Source organism: Paramormyrops kingsleyae, chromosome 15, assembly GCF_048594095.1.
Source record: "Paramormyrops kingsleyae isolate MSU_618 chromosome 15, PKINGS_0.4, whole genome shotgun sequence".
Lineage (NCBI taxonomy): Eukaryota > Metazoa > Chordata > Actinopteri > Osteoglossiformes > Mormyridae > Paramormyrops > Paramormyrops kingsleyae.
In genome coordinates, this window is record NC_132811.1 from 23,813,664 (window position 1) to 23,832,635 (window position 18,972).

Below are 18,972 nucleotides of genomic sequence, written 5' to 3' on the forward strand. Positions count from 1 at the left end.
TTTTCACAGTTTTCCCATACTTCATATTAAAATGTCATTGTAAATTACACGTTTCTAAGGCAAGGTGAAAATAGCCGAGCCCTTGAACTAACGGATGGCCCACATGTACAAAAGATATTACCGATAAATAAAGTATGAGATTACGGTGACCTGCCATTTTTTATATGACAATGGCCTTTCAAATATATACATTTAAAGTGTTTTCATACAAAACTTGGTGTACACATGCTTTCAATAATGAAGGATCAAGTAATACATCTGCATGCAAAGTATTTGAAATCAACATTCTACAGTTCCATCATCAACTGCCATTTATTAGTATCAAACCACTGCTACAAAATTACGTTGAACAGAATGAAAATGGACTTGCATACGTGCTATACACAATGTAAGCTTTAAGTAATCCAAAGTACATGAATTTCAATTCATTTTTTCAACAAATATCAATATATATATGTATATATGTATATATATATCAATGCCACTTAAAGCCATTAATGTCATTCCAGTGATCTAGAGCCTATAAATATACAACTATTTCCCTGGGGGCTAAAGGACCTTCATACACATTTTGAGTAAAGATAACCATTTCAGATTTCTCATCACATATAACTCAGCATTATGCTTTTGAATATTAAACAATAAAAAAAATCCAACAAATATGTTTTAGTTTATTAGGTGTACCATTCAGTCCGCACAATCACTGCCTTATAAAAAGGTAAAAAAAAAATGTACATATAATAGCGTACTGTATATACAGAAAAATAAAACGAAACATTCAGCTCTTTGAAAAAGCCAGTGGAAAGTGATAAAGATATTTAATAACATGTTCCTTACCCAATGTAAACACATTCTTTCATGAAAACATAATTACCAGTTCGCACTCACTGTAAAGAATTGCAAGAAAATTACAATGGGGTGCCAGTTACTGTCATTTCTAGTACACAGTCACCCTCTAATGTAACACCCTCTAAATTCTGTTTTAAAACTGGCAACCGCTTTCAAAGCCACTTATATGAGCACTACTTCCAATATGACTCTGTAATCAGCTTCGCACAGAAACCAGGATTAGATAGCTCTGTTATACATGTTGAATTATCTAGAACTCTGCATCATTGCCCTGCTAACTTATTTTCCAGCTCACTGAAAATAATAAAAAAGCATGCTGACAAATACTTCATCAGAAGTTTTAAAGTAACATGCTCACTTTGTTTCATTCGTTAGTTTTTTTCTTCCAGATAATGCATTAACTGCAGGATTGTTTCTCTAAATCAAGATTTAGCTACACTGTTTTAGTAACATCTGAGCTCTGAGATAGATATTACTGCTTATTGTGTTGTTTTACTGTCAGAAATTTGCAATAATTCTGGTCATAATGTGAGGAATACAAGCTCAAGGTACAGCGGTAATCCTGGAATATTTGTTTGGTGCAAAGTAATCGAGTTTTGCATGAATTATTCAGTGCTGATCAGAGTCTGAAAGCTTCAGTGAGGAGATGCTTTCCAGGTTCAATAAAATCGTCAAGAAAGACAAAGGCACGGGTAGAATTCAATTAACAAAAGGGTCACAGGAAAAAGAGTTATAAACGGCTTCTTCCGACTTCTTTGTTTTTTGAAACACATCTCAGCAAGACATGGCGAGAATGTGATGGGAGCCGCCATGTGTTTTTATCATTGCAGCAGATCATCTTGCACCCTGTCAAACTGTCTCACGAGCAAGCGGCCAATCACTCGCAACCAGGCAGAAAATGAATTACTCTTAATATCTAAGGCGCCAGGAGAAAAGCCACAGAAACGCTATGTCCACTCAGCTAATTTCCACTAAATTGTCACATTTATCTGCTTTCCAAGACTTTACCTTCTATTTCTGAATCTATTTATTCATTAACTAATGGCCTATTCCATTTCTTCCATCTCCTTCATATCTACCTGTAAACATAACTCCTACATTATTTTTAAATAACTGATTTAAGAATCATAAAGACAGACGTCACCATACTTATCATCTTTATAAGGTTTTTTTTTGTATTGTACTTTTTAATGTAGCTAACAGCCTTGAAAATTGAACATTCTATTCAACACAATGGGAGATTTTTGTCTTGCCAATCAAGATGTTTACTAAACAAATATTGCTCTTTCGGTCATGTGACCGAAATTTACATAGTATGAAAACACATAAGAAATGTATGCATTGCCACACATCTTTTGCACTCTTGTTCAAAATGTTGTTGTAGATTTAGAGTTAAATATTATTGAAATAAATTACTTTAATTTTTTCCATTTTTAATGATTACTAGTTGTTATTGTTGATCATTTTTAAATGCCATAAAATTGTATTTAGTCTTTATATCACTGATCAGTGCCACACTTATAATTTTCACATTCCAGAATTATTTAGAACAGTATTGTAATTAAAGGGCTGTGCTTTTTGCCGGAATTTGCCATTGTAACTATATAAATTCTGAGAAAATCATAGATGCTCCACATATTCCACACAACGATGGGTAAAAAAAAATGATAGGACAAAATAACAGATCAGACTAACCAACTCATACCAGGTGGACTGAAACATACATCATACATCTGAAAGACAATTTGTTTTATTAGTGTAATTGACTGATTTTACTGTGAGGGTTTCCATTTACTACATTATATGTACAATACTTGACATATGCAAGAACCTGGCAAAAGTGACATTTTAAAATAGTTGAAAACTTTACCCTGGAATATAGAAAGGGCCTTAACTAATTCAGCAATATTTATATATGAGGCTTGGATATGGTATTTAAATTTAAAGGCACATTCAATACAATACAGTACTTGTTCCCCAAGTGGATTCATTGAAGGCTTTTAATTCATTATTCAAAACAAATCCTTTATGGTCTCTATGAAATATAGAATATGAGTAATTACCGTGATTGTGTGAAGGTTAAGGGACAAATTTGATGTTACTTCCAATACTGTGATGTCAGAACACTGGAAGGAACCATCTGGACTAGCCATAATGATGTAATGTTAATTGATTTTATAGCCCCCCACCCCCAAAATAAGTAAATAAATGAATAAGTAACTTTCTTTCTTTTAAATTTGAATGTTTCATAAAGGTGTCTTCCACTTATGTAGTGGGGAACCATTATAGAGCAGAAATCAATTTCCATCAATGGAAAAAAAGAATGAAATAATGTTATTGTTGCAGAAGAAAAAAAACATTTGACACTGTTTCCTAGGAGATTGGATTCCTTGGCATATGAGTGGCTATAAGCTGAGGATCCCACGTAAAGGAGACATTTTGGCAAAATATTATGGTCACGTATATTTGAAAACTCATTTTGCACAACATAAAAATTATACCATCAACCATAAAAGACCAACATTAAAAACAACTGGAGACATTTAACCTATTTGATGCCATTTATAATTGCAAATCTTCGTGCATTATTTAATGAGATTTTCATCTCATGCTGCCATTTGTTATTATAAATAATTTCAAATGTACTCCTTGTCTAAACACTGCAGTGACAGCTGTTAGTTTCCATTTTAAAAACATACCAGCTTAAGAATATGTACCGCTGCAACAGATATGTAAAAAATGGATTTGAAATTTTGGCTATAAATTAGTTTGTCAGCAAAGCTGAGAGCATTTAAAAACAGTAAACTACCAAATAAAACATGTGGAGAATTCATATATAAACCAAAAATTAGGCTTCTAAATGAATCAGGTAGAATAGCTTTTGTGCTTTTAGATGAATTTAGTTCAGTTACAAGAGCCTTAGCCAGATGACAGAATGATATTCACATCATACAGAGTACCTAGGTTATAGTCAATTCCACACAAAACATTTATGATGACTTACAAATACTTGAGTAACAAATAACTCAGTCTAGGATAAACCGATGTATTGCATGTTTCCACCTGTATGTAAGAAGGAAAAAAAGAACGCAGCCTGCTTTCGAATAAATAATGAGTCAACCTTCATTTGAGACAAAATCAAATCATACTGTAGGGTACTCACTAGTATTGGCACTCTCTTCTTATTTTAGGGGGAAATCTAACAATAATATACAAGGTAATCTCACATGCAGCACCACCATTATCTCAGCACACCATAATACACACATGTGTAAGAAATAAGTTTGTTAATATTTTCGATAATCACAAAGATTAATCAAAATTGGCTATAAAGACAAAACTCCACTTCGCCAAAATATATAAGCTAATGACTTAACATCAAGTTACTTGGTTCACACCCTTTGAATAAATCTGAATAAATTAACAATTGTATAGAAGACATTTTTATCTATACATTTCACAGGGGTAAGTACAATTATGGCATCTGAAAATGTAAACTGTGCTATACAATACTTCTTAAAATTTTGGGGGGCAGAATTTTTTTTTTCAAAAAAAAATGTGACCCTAGAAAAGATTCCTTTTAAACTTTTTCAAATGATTAACCTGGTAGTTAATAAATACACATTTTATAATTCATCTATGTGCTAACTAAAAAAAATAAAAAAAAAACAAATAAAAAAACTCGAGCATATAGTAGTAGATTTGACATCAGGCAAAATGCAAACAAAACTGGCAGAATCTTCTGCTGAATCAGTTCATATGAGTTCTGTTACAGGTTTTACTAATGAGATCAATCTGTAAGCAAGCTGTATATGACACTAAAATAAGACAGGATAAATTTATATGTGCAGCAATTAAAACGTAGTACATGTTAGTGAAAACCAAGAAAAATCTTGTTTTGAATATAAATGCATATAAAAAGCACATGTTCTTGTTGATTGATCAAATATATTGTGCTGTTGGGTAGGCCCGAATCAAAATATTCAGCTGTTTAAGTGACTAACATTGTAACACATGTAAGATATGTAAATAGCTTTGGATTAAATAGTCTAAGCGATGAAACAAAAAGATAAAATTAACACATTACCTGAACCTACTCAAGTTTTAAAACATTACCTGTATTTGCACAATACGTAAAACAATGTAAGCGAACTGCTTAAAAATTAAGCATCAAATATTGTTCTGTTTTATGTTGACCTACTGTAAAAGCATCTTAATATTAATTGTTCTTCTTAATTAATAAAAAAGGACGGATACCACAGTAAAGAGCACGGCCACCTGCCGTGCTGGTCTTGTGATTTCTGTAACACCGTACTTTCAGAAATCACCCCTGAATTTGTACTGAGAAATTATTATAGCAAAAGTATTTTGGGGGTTAGTGGTGATTTCAAAAAAGGGACAGAAACATTTAAAGTTACAATATTGTCATTTAAATATTCATTTTCAAAAGCTGAAGTTGTTAAATCACCTCAAATATCGTAAACTGTGGCCGATACATGACTCATAAGAGCAGTTGCCTGTACGCTCCCATGTAAAACACCAAAATCCGTCTGCTTCAAATTCCTGACTTCATAAGTTTTTTGGTTAATATACACAATGGCAAAACTATTATTAGTAGTAACAAAGCAAATCTTTGAAAAAAAAAAAACATTTTATCTAAACCATTTGCCCATGATCATCGATTTGTGTAAATACTGTATACAGTTCCGCTTTCTTCATTTCTAGACTGTTAGTTTGGTTTTATTTTGATTTCCAAAGCTCTTGCATCTCACCATAATCAAACTTTTTTTTTTCCTTTTTAATATGTAATCCCTATACACATACTTTTCAAGTTTAGTCAAAATTTTCATACGGTGTATTGTGGTTTTTATTTGAATGTACAGTAACTGACTTTAAGCATTTGAGATGACAAATATCAGCATTTCTCTTTCTTTGATAAGATGACTTACATCTTTTCATTTCTATGATGATTGTCCATGTCTCTGTTTAGAGTAGAATAGCTAAAGTGGTCACTTGTGGCAATAATGAACTGGATTTTGTATATTTTGCTGTAATACTAGAAGTGCAGTGTACTACAGTGGCCAGAAAAATTAAAAATATTAAATGATAAAGGATACAGGTCAGCGGTATGAATTAGCAATAAAGGCTGCACACGTGGCACATTCAGCGCAGAGGGGCTTCACTGTGGCAGCCTTTAGCAAAGTGTACACTGGGCCATTTTCTTCCCTAGGTAAGCAAATTAACACTGAACATACTGTATGTTACTGCTGTCATATGTATGTGTTTTTGAGGCAAACACAGTTTTAATGATTTTGGTATAAATGTGGAATTTGACTTGAATCTAAGCTGAAATGGACTGGAATCTCAGGTATCATAATGAAGAATATATCTCCAAATGCTACATATTGAGCTACCTATGCATATGTTAATAGGCAAAGCCCATCTAGTGCCAGGAATGGATGAAACAGTGCAGTGCTTACACTACATCTCACAGGGTAATACATGTACGACTAGTAACTGAGTGGCCAAATTAAACAGAATAGTCACACATTAAGGTTACTAGGTGTCAGTTCAGTACCCATTCAGATGCCTTCACTGTGTTGTGTGGTTGAAATACTAAAATCTGCAGCATTATTTTCCTTCCTTTCTGTCCTTTTTTACTCATTAAGACTTTAATGTGATTCATAATTGTAATCATTTTGTGCATGTGTGTTCGTGTGGGTTTTTTTGGCCTAGTTTAATACTGGCTATGTTGTTTTTTTGTGTAAAGGACATGCTGCTATTTTGAGTTTGGCAGACATTTTTTTTTAACCCATTAACAATAACGATGATGAAAATGTCGTTCCATGCACCCACACCTTTGAGGAAAAAAAGGAGCTTTTTGTGTATTAAAGTGGACAATGTCTACTGATTCATCAAGTGGGCAATCGAAAAAAAAAGGCAGAAATTTTTCTGTATTTACATAATGAGAAATTCCACAGAAAAACGACCATTCCCACATGTTATAATGCTGATTATTTCCCACGTTGCTTTTAACAAATCGTACCAGATCGTATCCAGTCGCCAGCAATGCCAGAGTATTCGTAAATGCTTTTTGAGGGTTCGTTACAGTCATTATAGATAGTGTGGTTGTCCTCAGCTAGTAGACACTCATGAGGGAGGAGAATGCCAGGATGAGGTACCAGCAGGACGAGAGGGCCACCGCACTGCCCGTGCTGCCGTAAGGCGCCGTGTTCGGTGCTGCAAAAGACAAGAGAAACACTGATTATCTTTTGAAAAGCTAGGTGCTGTTCCTCATGAGGCATGCAGATCATCCACATCATGGTGTTTCATTGCCTGAAGAGAGATGCATGGTGAAAGCATACGATATCCACACAGTTACTGAATCCGAAACCTTTTCTTAAATAAATGATTGATATTCCTTTGCTTCTATGACATCGTTTTGCTATTTTCTATCCCAAAAAAGACCAATATCCACCAAATGTCCACGTGCTCGTCCTATTGTCGTGGCCTTGAGAGTCAAACAACACTGGGCTGAGGGCTGAGTGCCGATGGCTCCGGTTTGATTGGTTTCGCAAAGCAAACAGAGCCTCAGCCAGATGCACAGGAGATGTGTGTTCAGAGCTGGTCTGTTTGCACCTTGACCTTCAGACCAAGAGCTACCAGGGGAAATGCTGGATTAATAAGGGGCAGCCCAAGCTTCCGATGCTGCTACTGTTAGTGCCGGTAATTATGTTTGTACCTTGTCAGATCAGCGTGAATGTGGGAATGTCATATGGAAGTAATGAAAAAACTGAAAAAATCACTCCCTTTATTCCCAAAAAGTCATGTCAGCCCTTGTTTTTATCCCGTAAAATTCCTGGGCCATCCACTCGGCTGGTCAGCATGAGGTCACGAGTGTGCAGGGAGTGGTCAGAGTGTGCAGGGAGTGGTCAGAGTGTGCATGCTTTATCTACATGGTTATATGTCAAAGAGCAGAGAGAGACTCTGTAGACACTAAACAGTGTTCAAATCCTCGCATCTGATTTTAGAATCTCCTCTCTTGGACATTCATTTGGGACTAAGAAGACAAAGCAGGCATTATAAATGTAATCACACTGACACCCCCCCATTTTTAAAAAACTTATCACATTAATGAAGAGGAAAGAATATCTGATGATACACTTCAAACACACTGCAGAGCATCATACAATTAAATGCACGATATTCCAATACCTGTTTATGATGAATTTAGATACTTCCTTTATAATTTGAAAGCTTATAGATAGACAGATATTGACATTGAAATATCAAAAAGGTACATTTTATAAAGGAAAAAAATAAGTTATACCCTTATAATCCTTTGACATTACTACTGTCTACAGTGACCCTACTCACAGGGTGCTTCAGTATAACAAAGCTTTCAATGGTTGCACCCAGAAATGATTTAACGTCTGCTCTGTGTAAAGATGCCTTGGTATCATGAATAACTTTAATATCTGTAAATTTAATGCTTTTCACTATCGTCATGTATACTAGTAAGATTTGACCACTGGTTATAAAATTATGTGATTTTTTTCCCCCAAACCTGATTGACAGATAAGAAAAGGTCACTCACTGGGAGGAATCGGTTACAGTTGTGCACTTGCGAGCTCCTTATGGAAACTGCACTGCGCAGTGTGCTGCAGACCACTCTCCCAGCCTTATTCTGCTTCCACCCGTAGCAGTGGATAATGACACATTTTACTGAGCTAGGGGAGCGAGCACAGTAACCATAGAAACAGACCGTCTTTTACGATGCTTCTGCTAGAGTCAGAGGATGCACTGCGTAACTACTGCAACAAAATTATTCGACCCTTAAGATGCCATTGAGGGCGTTTATCTATAAATTTCACATCCCTATCGGAAGAAAAATGTATTTACCCTGATGGAAAATGAGTACTGGGCATACAGAATATACAAGAGCATATTCTCAGTCTTTCAGTTTAGCTGTAGGTAGTGCTTTTGTATAAGAGCCATCTCAACATCTTGTGTAACAAGCAGATTTATTTTTAATATGTGCCGACCACTACTTAATTAGGTAGGAGAAGGAATTAAGGGAATAGTATATTGCTCAATTATTTACAGCATTTCATTTTGCATTAGCTGTAATATCCTTACATACTCTGTTTATGGCAGTATGTGCTTATAGCTTGGCATTTTAATTAAATCCATCTGAAGAAACTGCGGACGACTTGGACATTTTAATATGAGGGTCTGATATAAAGGAGAGCTGAACAGCTACATGATGCAGTTCCAAGTTCTGCACTGGATTCTGGTGACACTCAAATAATTGATTTTAATCTCTTACTGTCATTCTTTACAACAAACACTGACAGGCCCCTTTTTAGTTCAGTACTTAATCGTTGTAGCAGCGGAAATTATTTTCGGGGTACAGTACCAGTGTGCCCAAAGAAGTCCTTATCTGCTGCCATTCTCTCCCTCCCTCCCTTCCTCCCTTATCTCTGTCATTCTTTTACTCTCCCTGTCTTATATATAGCTCCAAATGTGAATGCTTGAACTTGATATCTTATATGAATTGTAACCAAAACTAAAAACAGACTGAATCCCAGAAGCTAGTCACAAAGCCATCATGCCTGCAGAATCTCTGTCCCACACCATATTGTGGTCACACAACTGTCACCTGCACCTATCGCCATAACAAGCCATTCTGCCCCTCATAACAACTTAACATGGTCAATTTCACCTAAACCACAATAAACACAGATAATGTGACCTTACTGACATTAGCATATCATGGTAATAATTAAGTAATTAGTGAGAATTGGTGAGAATTAAGTAATTAATACTGATATATAACACATATCATTTCCTAATTGCTAAACACAGTATTGTGTTTGTGTCCACCTTAGTTGAGTCTGAGTTAAAATCAAATCCAACATGGGGCGACTCTGAGGCGAGACTGTGTCCATTACTGGTAGCTGGGTAGCCGAGTCTGAGTCCATAAAAACACAAGTTTAATTCTAGACCATGAACCTGAATTAAAAAACAACACTAAACAAATATCTCAAGTTTTACATTTTAAATAATTTAAAAATTATAATAATAAATTAAAGAAGTTATTATTTTAATTATTTAAAACAAATAAAAAAATGTATTCATAAAAAATAAATGATTTGTCAAACACACAGATCGGATCAAAAAAAGACAGAGAAAAAAATCAAAAGAAAGATGTAAAGTTCGCTAAGCTGTATACAGGCTGCATACTGTACATTATGGGTTCAGATGGACTTTGGAAGTTTTTTCGAGTCATGAGTCTAGGTCAAATAAATATTCACATGAGTGCATCGCATAACCTAGTCCATTAATATGTGGACATGAGACCAGACTTTAATATCACAACTCTCTTACGAATTTCTTACGAATTAGCCTACTTGACACTGAAAGAGCTTAAGTAATGTTAGCTACATACATTTTTCCATATACAGTGGTACCTTAGAATTCGAACTTAATCCATTCAGAACTCGGGCTGGAATCCTAAAAAGTTTGAGTTCTGATTGAATTTTCTCCATAAGAAATTATGGAAAACCAATTAATTGGTTCCCAGCCCCAAAAAATTACATCTAAATATGTTTTTTTAGCATTTAAACACAAAATGAACAGGATAAAACAAGAAGAGCATTTTTTTCTTAATGGCTTCCAAAACGATAAAGAATGTACCCCAAAACTACAACTGTCCTGCCCCGATCGTCCGCTCCTTCCGTGTGCCACGCCCCCTCGTTAACCTTGTGTGGAATCCCTATGTGATCAGCTGTTTCTGCTTGTTGTCATTAGTCCTCTGTATTTAGTCAGCGTTTCAGTTTGTTTCCCCAGTCCGGTCATTGTAACATTATTGTGTTGTTCTGCCTGTTGTCAATTAAACCCCGTGTTTCCCGATCGCTTGAGTCCTGTCCCTGCTTCCCCGGTCCCTGCTCAGAAGATCGTGACAACCCCACGCCATGCCCCAACACTGCGCCAACTCTAGACTATGCCATGCGGTCCATTGTTTATTTTTATTATTACTCTGTATTCGTTAATTTGTTCGTAAATCACAAACTTTTAGGTTAACATTTGTACAACTATTGCGGAACTTTTTGGTTACACAAAAACTAAAGTGTTACCCTTCGTTTCCACTGAGAGACGTGCTGCGTGACTCATTTCCCCGCGTGAACAAGTTATCTTAGGTTAGCGTTCACAGTTCGACTTCTGAGATTCAGATCGAGTTCTAGGTAATTTTTTTTTCAAACTGGTTGGTTCGACTTTTAAGAGTTTCGAGATATAATGAGTTCGAGAAGTGAGGTACCACTGCATAATATTTAAAATAGTTAAAATTTAAAAATGCATAATGCCTTATTGTATAATACTTATTTTGTAATCTTGCCATAACAGTGACTTACAATGCTCATGGAAAGTCTTGGGATGGTTGTTTAATTCAGTAGAAATATTGCATTGTATTGTATTGGTTCTTATAACAAAATCATTATTTTGTCCTTTTGTACACACACACACACACACACACATACATATGAGACATTAGAAACAATCTGTAGTTTTAAGTGAAACATTTCAAGTAGTCATAAAGTGAAACCCAAATTATAGTTCTAAAAGAGCTGTTCTGAGTTTTGACAAGTAGTCTCATTGGGAGTTTTTAAATTAGTAACACCTTTACAATAACATAAAATGCAAATATTTTTGTTTATTTTCCTTTAGGAGTCAGTGATTACAATTGCAATTAATAGCAAAATGGCAAGAATAAAACTGAATGAGCCAGTCAGAAAAATTATGACACTAAATAAAAAGAAAATGTCTGTGCAAAAGATATGTGGAGTAAAACATTGCTAGTCAACGGACTTTTGTTATGAAGCCAATGAATTTACAGCATTGTTACATAATTAAGCAAGTGTCCCAAGACTTACTGTCAGCACTGTACCTTCACTGTAGCATCCTTTTATTGTTATACAAATGACACAAATCATAAAAGCAAATTACCGCTGCATGCAGGATATAAGACATGTATACAGAAAACGAAGAAATATGCAGGGGCTGATTCTGTGGGACGCCTGGCAATAATTAGCTCACAATGTCTCTGGAGTGACCCTTATTCTACCCAAAGGGATCAATACATTTATGAAAAACCTAAGACCTTGATGAGATGGCAGTCCAGCCAGAAGAACCATAGAGCAGTGTAGACTGGCACGATACACCCCTGCTAGCTTGAAACAGATACAGGAAGCCAGCAGAAATTCTATCACTAAAGACCTAAGGAATAAGCCTTACACGACTATCGTGGAATATGTTGGTGCAATGGCTCAAAGTGGCGAGCCAACCCAAGACATCAGACAATGCAGGGTATTTCAGAGGTGGTTATCTGAAGATCCTATGATCTATGACGTGGCTGTCAGAGTGGGAGATATGAAGCATGGAATAACCCTGGAGCTCAAGCACATGGGGAGATGTGGGCATTGCAACGAGATGCAGGTGCGGAAAGTTTCTCTAGAGGTTGAATTCAGCAGAAATGCTATTGCCAAGTAACTGGAAATGGAATAAAGAGGAAGGAGGCAAACATTATTCAGATCAACTGTCAACAGCAAGTGGTTTAAACACATATGGACCTTAAGATGAACACTGGGACGCCCAAACAGCTAGTATTTTAATGCTGGTGAAGTATTCACTGTAGCAGGTGAGAGTGACAGCAGACTTTATTTAAAACAGCAATATATATATAGCAGTAGAAATGGAACTCGTCAGGTTATAATAATAATCTGTCATGTCCTTGCTGCTTGTGTGTTCTGCCAGCTGATCCCATATTAATCCATCCTGCATGGGCCAAACTTCCACAAGGACAAACCACAAAACTCTCAAGACAGGGGCCAAGTAAGGCAATAAGAGAAGGAGAACAGGCAGTGCTTAATCTGTAAATCAGAAAGTGTCGGAACGCCAAGGGCATATGAGAGGAGAGGGATAACAAGACAGGAGCAGGTCCCAGAAGGCATACAAAACACGGTGCTGAAAACATGCTATGTATTTTTTAAGAATAAATCTAAACTAATAAAGGAAATTGCGTGAAAATTGGTCTGTAAAAATATGGGTCCGTGCAAATATGTCCTGGAACACAGACAGTCAGAAGCAGAGAGGCTCCAGAAAGTGTTCCAGTAGGATCCGGCCAAATTAAAGACTGAGAACAGGAGTAAGCAGAGCAAAAAAACCTGCCTTTCTTCTTTTAAACATCCCTGGCATAAATTGGTATCTTTCAGATGTGACCCTGTTACAATGCAACAAAAAGCATGTCTTAAACCGAACAATCACAACTATGCTGGTCTTGCCAACTACCTTAGGGAGATATCAAAGGACCTAACTGTGACATGGCAATCCAAGTTTGCCACAAGATCTCAAACAGCGAACCGACACCATGGTGATGCACCACACATGGGCGTAAATTACGGGGGGATGCAGTTCCCCCAATAGATCAAAACCAGCTAATACAACCCCCCCCAATAATCATGTTTCCCCCATAATGGGTGGAGACCTCAACCCCCCCAATGTTCCAGCCAGAGCTACGCCCTTGGCATCACATGATGTTACAGTATGTGCATGTGGGGACTCGTAGTTTAATTCTCCATGTAACTTTCTCATAACATCTCACACTTACTGACTCACCCCTCCACTCCAATAATCAATCCATCCATCCATCCATCCATCCATCTGTCCTCTAACTACTCATCCAGAACGGGATCATGAGGGACCCAGGGCCCAACCCAGGCAGCACAGAAGCACAAGGCCTCTCTGTTGTACCTTAGCACAACAAATACAAAATAAAGGTGTGATGCTACTATGAGCCCTATGCAAACCCAAACTCTACTGACGCGTGAAAAACTGACCAAAGCCCGGCTTCAATCTGCCAGTGAGCTCCGGCCCCGTCGAGTTTGCTGACCTATACTGTAGCTGTCAGAACATCACAGGGAATATACATACACACGCTCACGCATGCACAGTCATGCACGATACACCAATCAGCCCAATTGCATGTCTTTGTACTGAGGGAGGGGATACATTTCTAAATTTGTGTTAAATCAGGTTTCGGCAAGAATGTAATAGAAAATGTTACAATCATATACAGAACTTAAGAAAATTATTCCTTTTATGCTATTCCTGAGTTTTGTAAGCTTATCGTCAGACCAAGAAAAAAAAGAAAATTGAAAAAAAAACTGGAAAAAGTATTGCATTGTAATGTTAAGTTGTGAATGCTTCTGGGGGCTGTTTATGCTGATAGATTCTGAGCACCAGAAATGATCTATCTATCTAGAATGACCCACAGTTTAACGTCCATTTCTCTCATCATGCACTGAGGCTGAATCATTCATTCATTGGCCACTCTTCTGTGAAACAGATGTTGTTGTTGTGTTACCTTTTAGCACTAATATAAATAAACAAATAGTGACCTGGTAACAAAACTAAATAAATTGAAAAAAATCTTTAAAATAAATACTCATTTGCAATTAATAATATAACTGGCTTCCTTCATTTCCTATGAATTCTGCTGCATTGTAACATTTTCATTACTTAAGCTGCTCCTCTGTTAAATTAAGATAGATTATATGAAATATTACTGTACAGGGTACATTCAGCTCCATGTTTTGAAGCATATTTCTTCTGACAGGTACCTGCAAGCAGTAAATGGAGTTGCTAATGTGACATATGCTTTGCACATGTAGCATGTGATGTTGTCTATTCCCCGAACAGATCTTCTTGCTGGTTTTGAGTGAGAAGCTCAGAGCCCTTAATCGTCATTTGGTGACCTTATGTCCTCCATGGAATTTGGGGTATGATGACGCGTCTTTGGATTCGCTAACGCTACCGACAGCACAGTCTCTGAATGCCGCTAAATGCTAGCTTACCAATATGCTTCATTACCAACGTTTTGTCATGCCATGTCTTTAACTGCCCATGGAGCTCTATTCTAACCATCTGATACAAATGAAGCATGATCTCTATTTATATTCAGCACTGGATACACAAACTGCTCGAAGGGAGTAAGACAAATCCGACATAAACACCAGCATGCCTTCCAATCTGATTAAAAAGTCAATAACTCGTTCCTGAATCCCCGAGCAGAGGTTTTTAAATGAGGCTGTAATTTGAGACCATCTTCGCTGCTACCTTCTGCTTCTCCCAGACAAACGTTCTCCCAACTTGAGCATCTCACTGCAGTACATGGCTACAATATTATATTCATTATATTTACTTCATTTTTAATTAAACCAGTTCATATTAAAACTATTCAGAACATTAAACAAAACCAAACTGTAAAAACAAGACTTTGCCATCATATGCTGTGTCACTGCAGGTCATTGTAATATTTCAAATTCTGCCTTGTTCACATTAGTACAAAGGCACATCAGTACAGACAGAGTGGATATTCGGATCACTTTTCCCCTTTAAGAAAAGTAAGTTGGCTACAGAGTTGTAGTATTTAAGCACAAAATATTTAGTTCATTATAATGCGATCCTTGCCATTAACATTGCAGTGTTATTCAAGGCCCAAATCAATTTCTGAATATTTGGAAAAAGTAGTTTAAAACAAAATATGAAATAAATATAATAAATTGAAAAGAAGTGTACCATCCATCCATGCTAATGAAAATGTTACAGTGAGCCTGGAGAATTCCCAATTTTATATATCATGGACTAATTCTTCTTAAAAACTCCAACCAATTGTTTCCAATTGAAAAGCTTTTTCTGGGACTCCGAGAGTTTCCGTTCCAGTTACACCCAGTGCAGCACATGGGAAATAAGAGTGTCCACAAACTGTAACATTCATTTATATTTTGTATGATACATTTATAATGTATCTTATCCATTATTGAATGAAGTGTTTCATTGCCTGAACTGAAGCAAGATATTGCTATTCACTCATTACATTTATAATTATTTTGCCACATGACATAGAACTCTCCTGTGATGTTTGGCAATGTTTAGGCTTGGCTTAATTTTGCCTTCTTGCAGGTTTGATTAGCAGTTACACTGGTAAAAGAATCTTGTTTGAGTTTTTCTATGGTGGGGCAGTAATGGAGTTCTGTTAAAATGGTGACAATGAGCTGTGTGAGTGTTTATGAATGCTTTGCAATATACTGGTTATTCACACTGAGCTCTGCCTTATCACACTCTGTTTTCCTCCAGACCATCTCAAAACAAATTGGATAAATGGTTACTAAACAGAGAAGCACTGAAACAGAAATAAGTAGGTTTATTAGTATACTCCTCCGAAGCTTGGTGCACCTACGGTTCAAACCATTTTATGGAAAATTTGTGCATATGCATCAATTGGTAGAATACTGTGTAAATGTCTTAGGCTGTCAAAGAAAATGATGTTTAAATGATCTTCATGTTGGTGTAAAAGTATGATATTATGTCTGTCAAACTGTGTCAGCTTAGCCGTTTTAAAACCTCTCCTAAAGTCACCCCAGTGTTTACAGCAGCCATCCAATACACCCATGTACTTTCTGACTCGACCACCAGTATGCCATTTTTGGTTAAACAATACCTCATTAAGCTATTTAGCTAATTAAATGAATTAATTAACTGAGCTGGTTGTGAAATTAAACTAAAACCTGGAATGGCTGGGGTGCTCCTGAGGAGAAATTTGGGAACTGAAGCCATGTTCATCTAGCTATGCGAAAAGATATCTGTCTGTCTGTCTGTCTGGCGGTCTGTCTACCTACTTATTAATTCATACAGTTACTACTAGTGCTGCACCAATAAGGAAATTTCTGGCCAAAACTGATAGCTGATACTGATACCAATTGTTTGGGAGGTTCTGGTTAAATAAGTTTAAAGGGACAATCCACGTAAATAAATTAAAAAATAAATAAATTACATTCTAAAAATATGAAAAAGTCTGGACTACATCAGCAATCCCAGTGCACTATATGTTATGACTGTATACATCTTATATATCTATAACATTTATCACAGAGAAGGGCTGATCATCAACTGTGATAAACTTCATAATTTTCCAATTAATATCTTTTGATTTCGCAAAGCCTGCACTGAATTTTGTTTTCTTATCAAATGCTTGCGTTACTGATGGACTAATGTTATTGGGCAGCACTGCAGCCTTTAATGGAATGGATGTTTTTTCAGAAACTCTCCATATTCTTCATTGCCTCATGTTAAGGTGAAGTAGATCCTCCTCATGAAATTTTAGCAGAGCAATGTTTGGAAAATTAAAAAAATGAGAATGAAACCGTCATTTCTGCTAACATTAAAATAATTCCTCATAGTAGACATTTTTCTAACTGTTTTGTGCGGGTGTGCAAAGCAATATGGGTCACCATTTTAAAGGGAATAATATATATAATTTAAAGGGAATTAAAAATATTTTTTAACCATCGGCCGATGGCTGATTGTTGCTGTATCGGCTGATATTGATGGCCAGTGCATCTCTACTTACTACCCAGATAAATAGCATTAAACATTTTCGACTGCATAAGATTTTTGCACAGTATTGTACATGCACAATAATTGAAAGAAAAAGCAAAATTTATAGACCTATGTGTTTATTTGTTATATAAATACCTGAGTTTATATAAAGAAAATTGCTTCCATACTTGAGAATGTCACATATATGACAGGAGTGTCATAACAGACATTTTTCCGCTTGATGTCTTTAAGATGCAGAGGCCATGCAAATATTCTCCTTCTACGACAGATACTGAAAGTGTCTATAAGATGTTTAAAAATGCACCTGCCAGTGTGTTCTTCTTTGACATGTATTTGGTTGACAAACAGATGTGATGTGTCCTATTAATGGAATTAGAAGTATGTGTCTCGAAAGGGCTGGAAGACTAAAAGGTCGTATATGTTTGAAGTTTGTGGCTTCCTTTTTTTGCTTTTAAATTTTTTTTTACGTTTGGGTTTGTATTATATTTTGCATAATAATTATGTGCACACAGTGTTTATGGAAGATGGACGGACAGACGGATGGATAGACTAATTACATAAAACAGACATGAAACTGTGACATAGAAATGTCATCACATTGATTTTGCTAGCTAAATCCACATTACGTTACACGTATTACCAAACGCCTCCCATTTATCACTTTAGCGCTATAGCTGCAGAGATCTGCATATGAATAAGTCCAAAGTGTTTCCCTGAAAAATGTGTTGCACTTAATACATCACAAGTATGCCTTCTGCCAGATATATGTGTGATTAGTCTTTGTCACTACACACTGTTTTTACTCTTTGTCATTGAGGGTCAGTGTTTATGTTTGTTTACGTCTCTCCCTATTTGGACTTCAGACGCAAGGCATTTGAAACCTTGCGTTAGCAGTGCTCATCAATCTTAGCACTCAGTATAACATTTGAATTACAGCTGGAACGGCAGATAATCTGCTAGAAAACAAAAAAAAAAGTTAATTGCTAGAAAATGAAAACGAACAGCTGAAAGACAAAGATTAAACTGCATTCAGTTGAGTGGCATTGAAGAATAGTAAATACTGAGTAATGTGGTATTTCACACATCCATGCTTTTTTCAGTGTTAAAATTGTCTCTGTTGTATGCAGGATTATTAACCATTCATTAAAATATCAATGAAAGAGATGCCTTAAAATTATCTTTGCTAATACAGTAACTGTGGTAGCAAGTTATTTGGGCAATAAAATAAAACAGTAAACGTAATGTAGGACCACAAAAAGTCTGAGAGTGACTGGAGTCGTATGACATTGGCTGTACTACTAGAATAAGAGAATGGATGGCATGTGACGACCCCGTCACCTAAGTCGCAGATGAAAACAAGCTGAGGCTCCCTAGTAGCACTTCAAAGCTGCTGTCGATGCAAACTCCCCAAGCAGCTGGAGAGAGAGAAGCTACACACTTCAAGAGAAATGGGCAAAATGTCGCTAAGTTAATTTGCGGAGGGGTGGAACGCAAAAGGCAGACTCACCTCCTCCCACACACACGATTCAGGGCTCTGAACTTAAAAAAGAGGGTGATCATAGTAAGTTACTGACCTCTTAACTAGCAAACACTGGCTACTGAGAGCAATGAATTCATACTGAACTGGAAATGGAATAAGTACACAGATTTTTTTGCAAGTTGAAT

General features: G+C 36.3%; 1 protein-coding gene across 3 annotated transcripts in view; it reads right to left on the bottom strand.

Annotated features, from left to right (window-relative positions):
* Window positions 1-293: 293 nt before the first annotated feature.
* negr1 (neuronal growth regulator 1) overlaps window positions 294-18,972 on the bottom strand; it is a 169,655-nt gene continuing 150,976 nt past the window's right edge. For 2 of the 3 annotated variants that reach the window (XM_023840468.2, XM_023840469.2), the window contains one exon: window positions 294-7,089. In XM_023840468.2, coding sequence (XP_023696236.1) covers window positions 6,989-7,089 — 101 coding nt within the window. In that variant the 3' untranslated portion in view covers window positions 294-6,988. The remainder of the gene's footprint in view (window positions 7,090-18,972) is intronic. The other variant, XM_023840470.2, reaches the window with a different exon arrangement.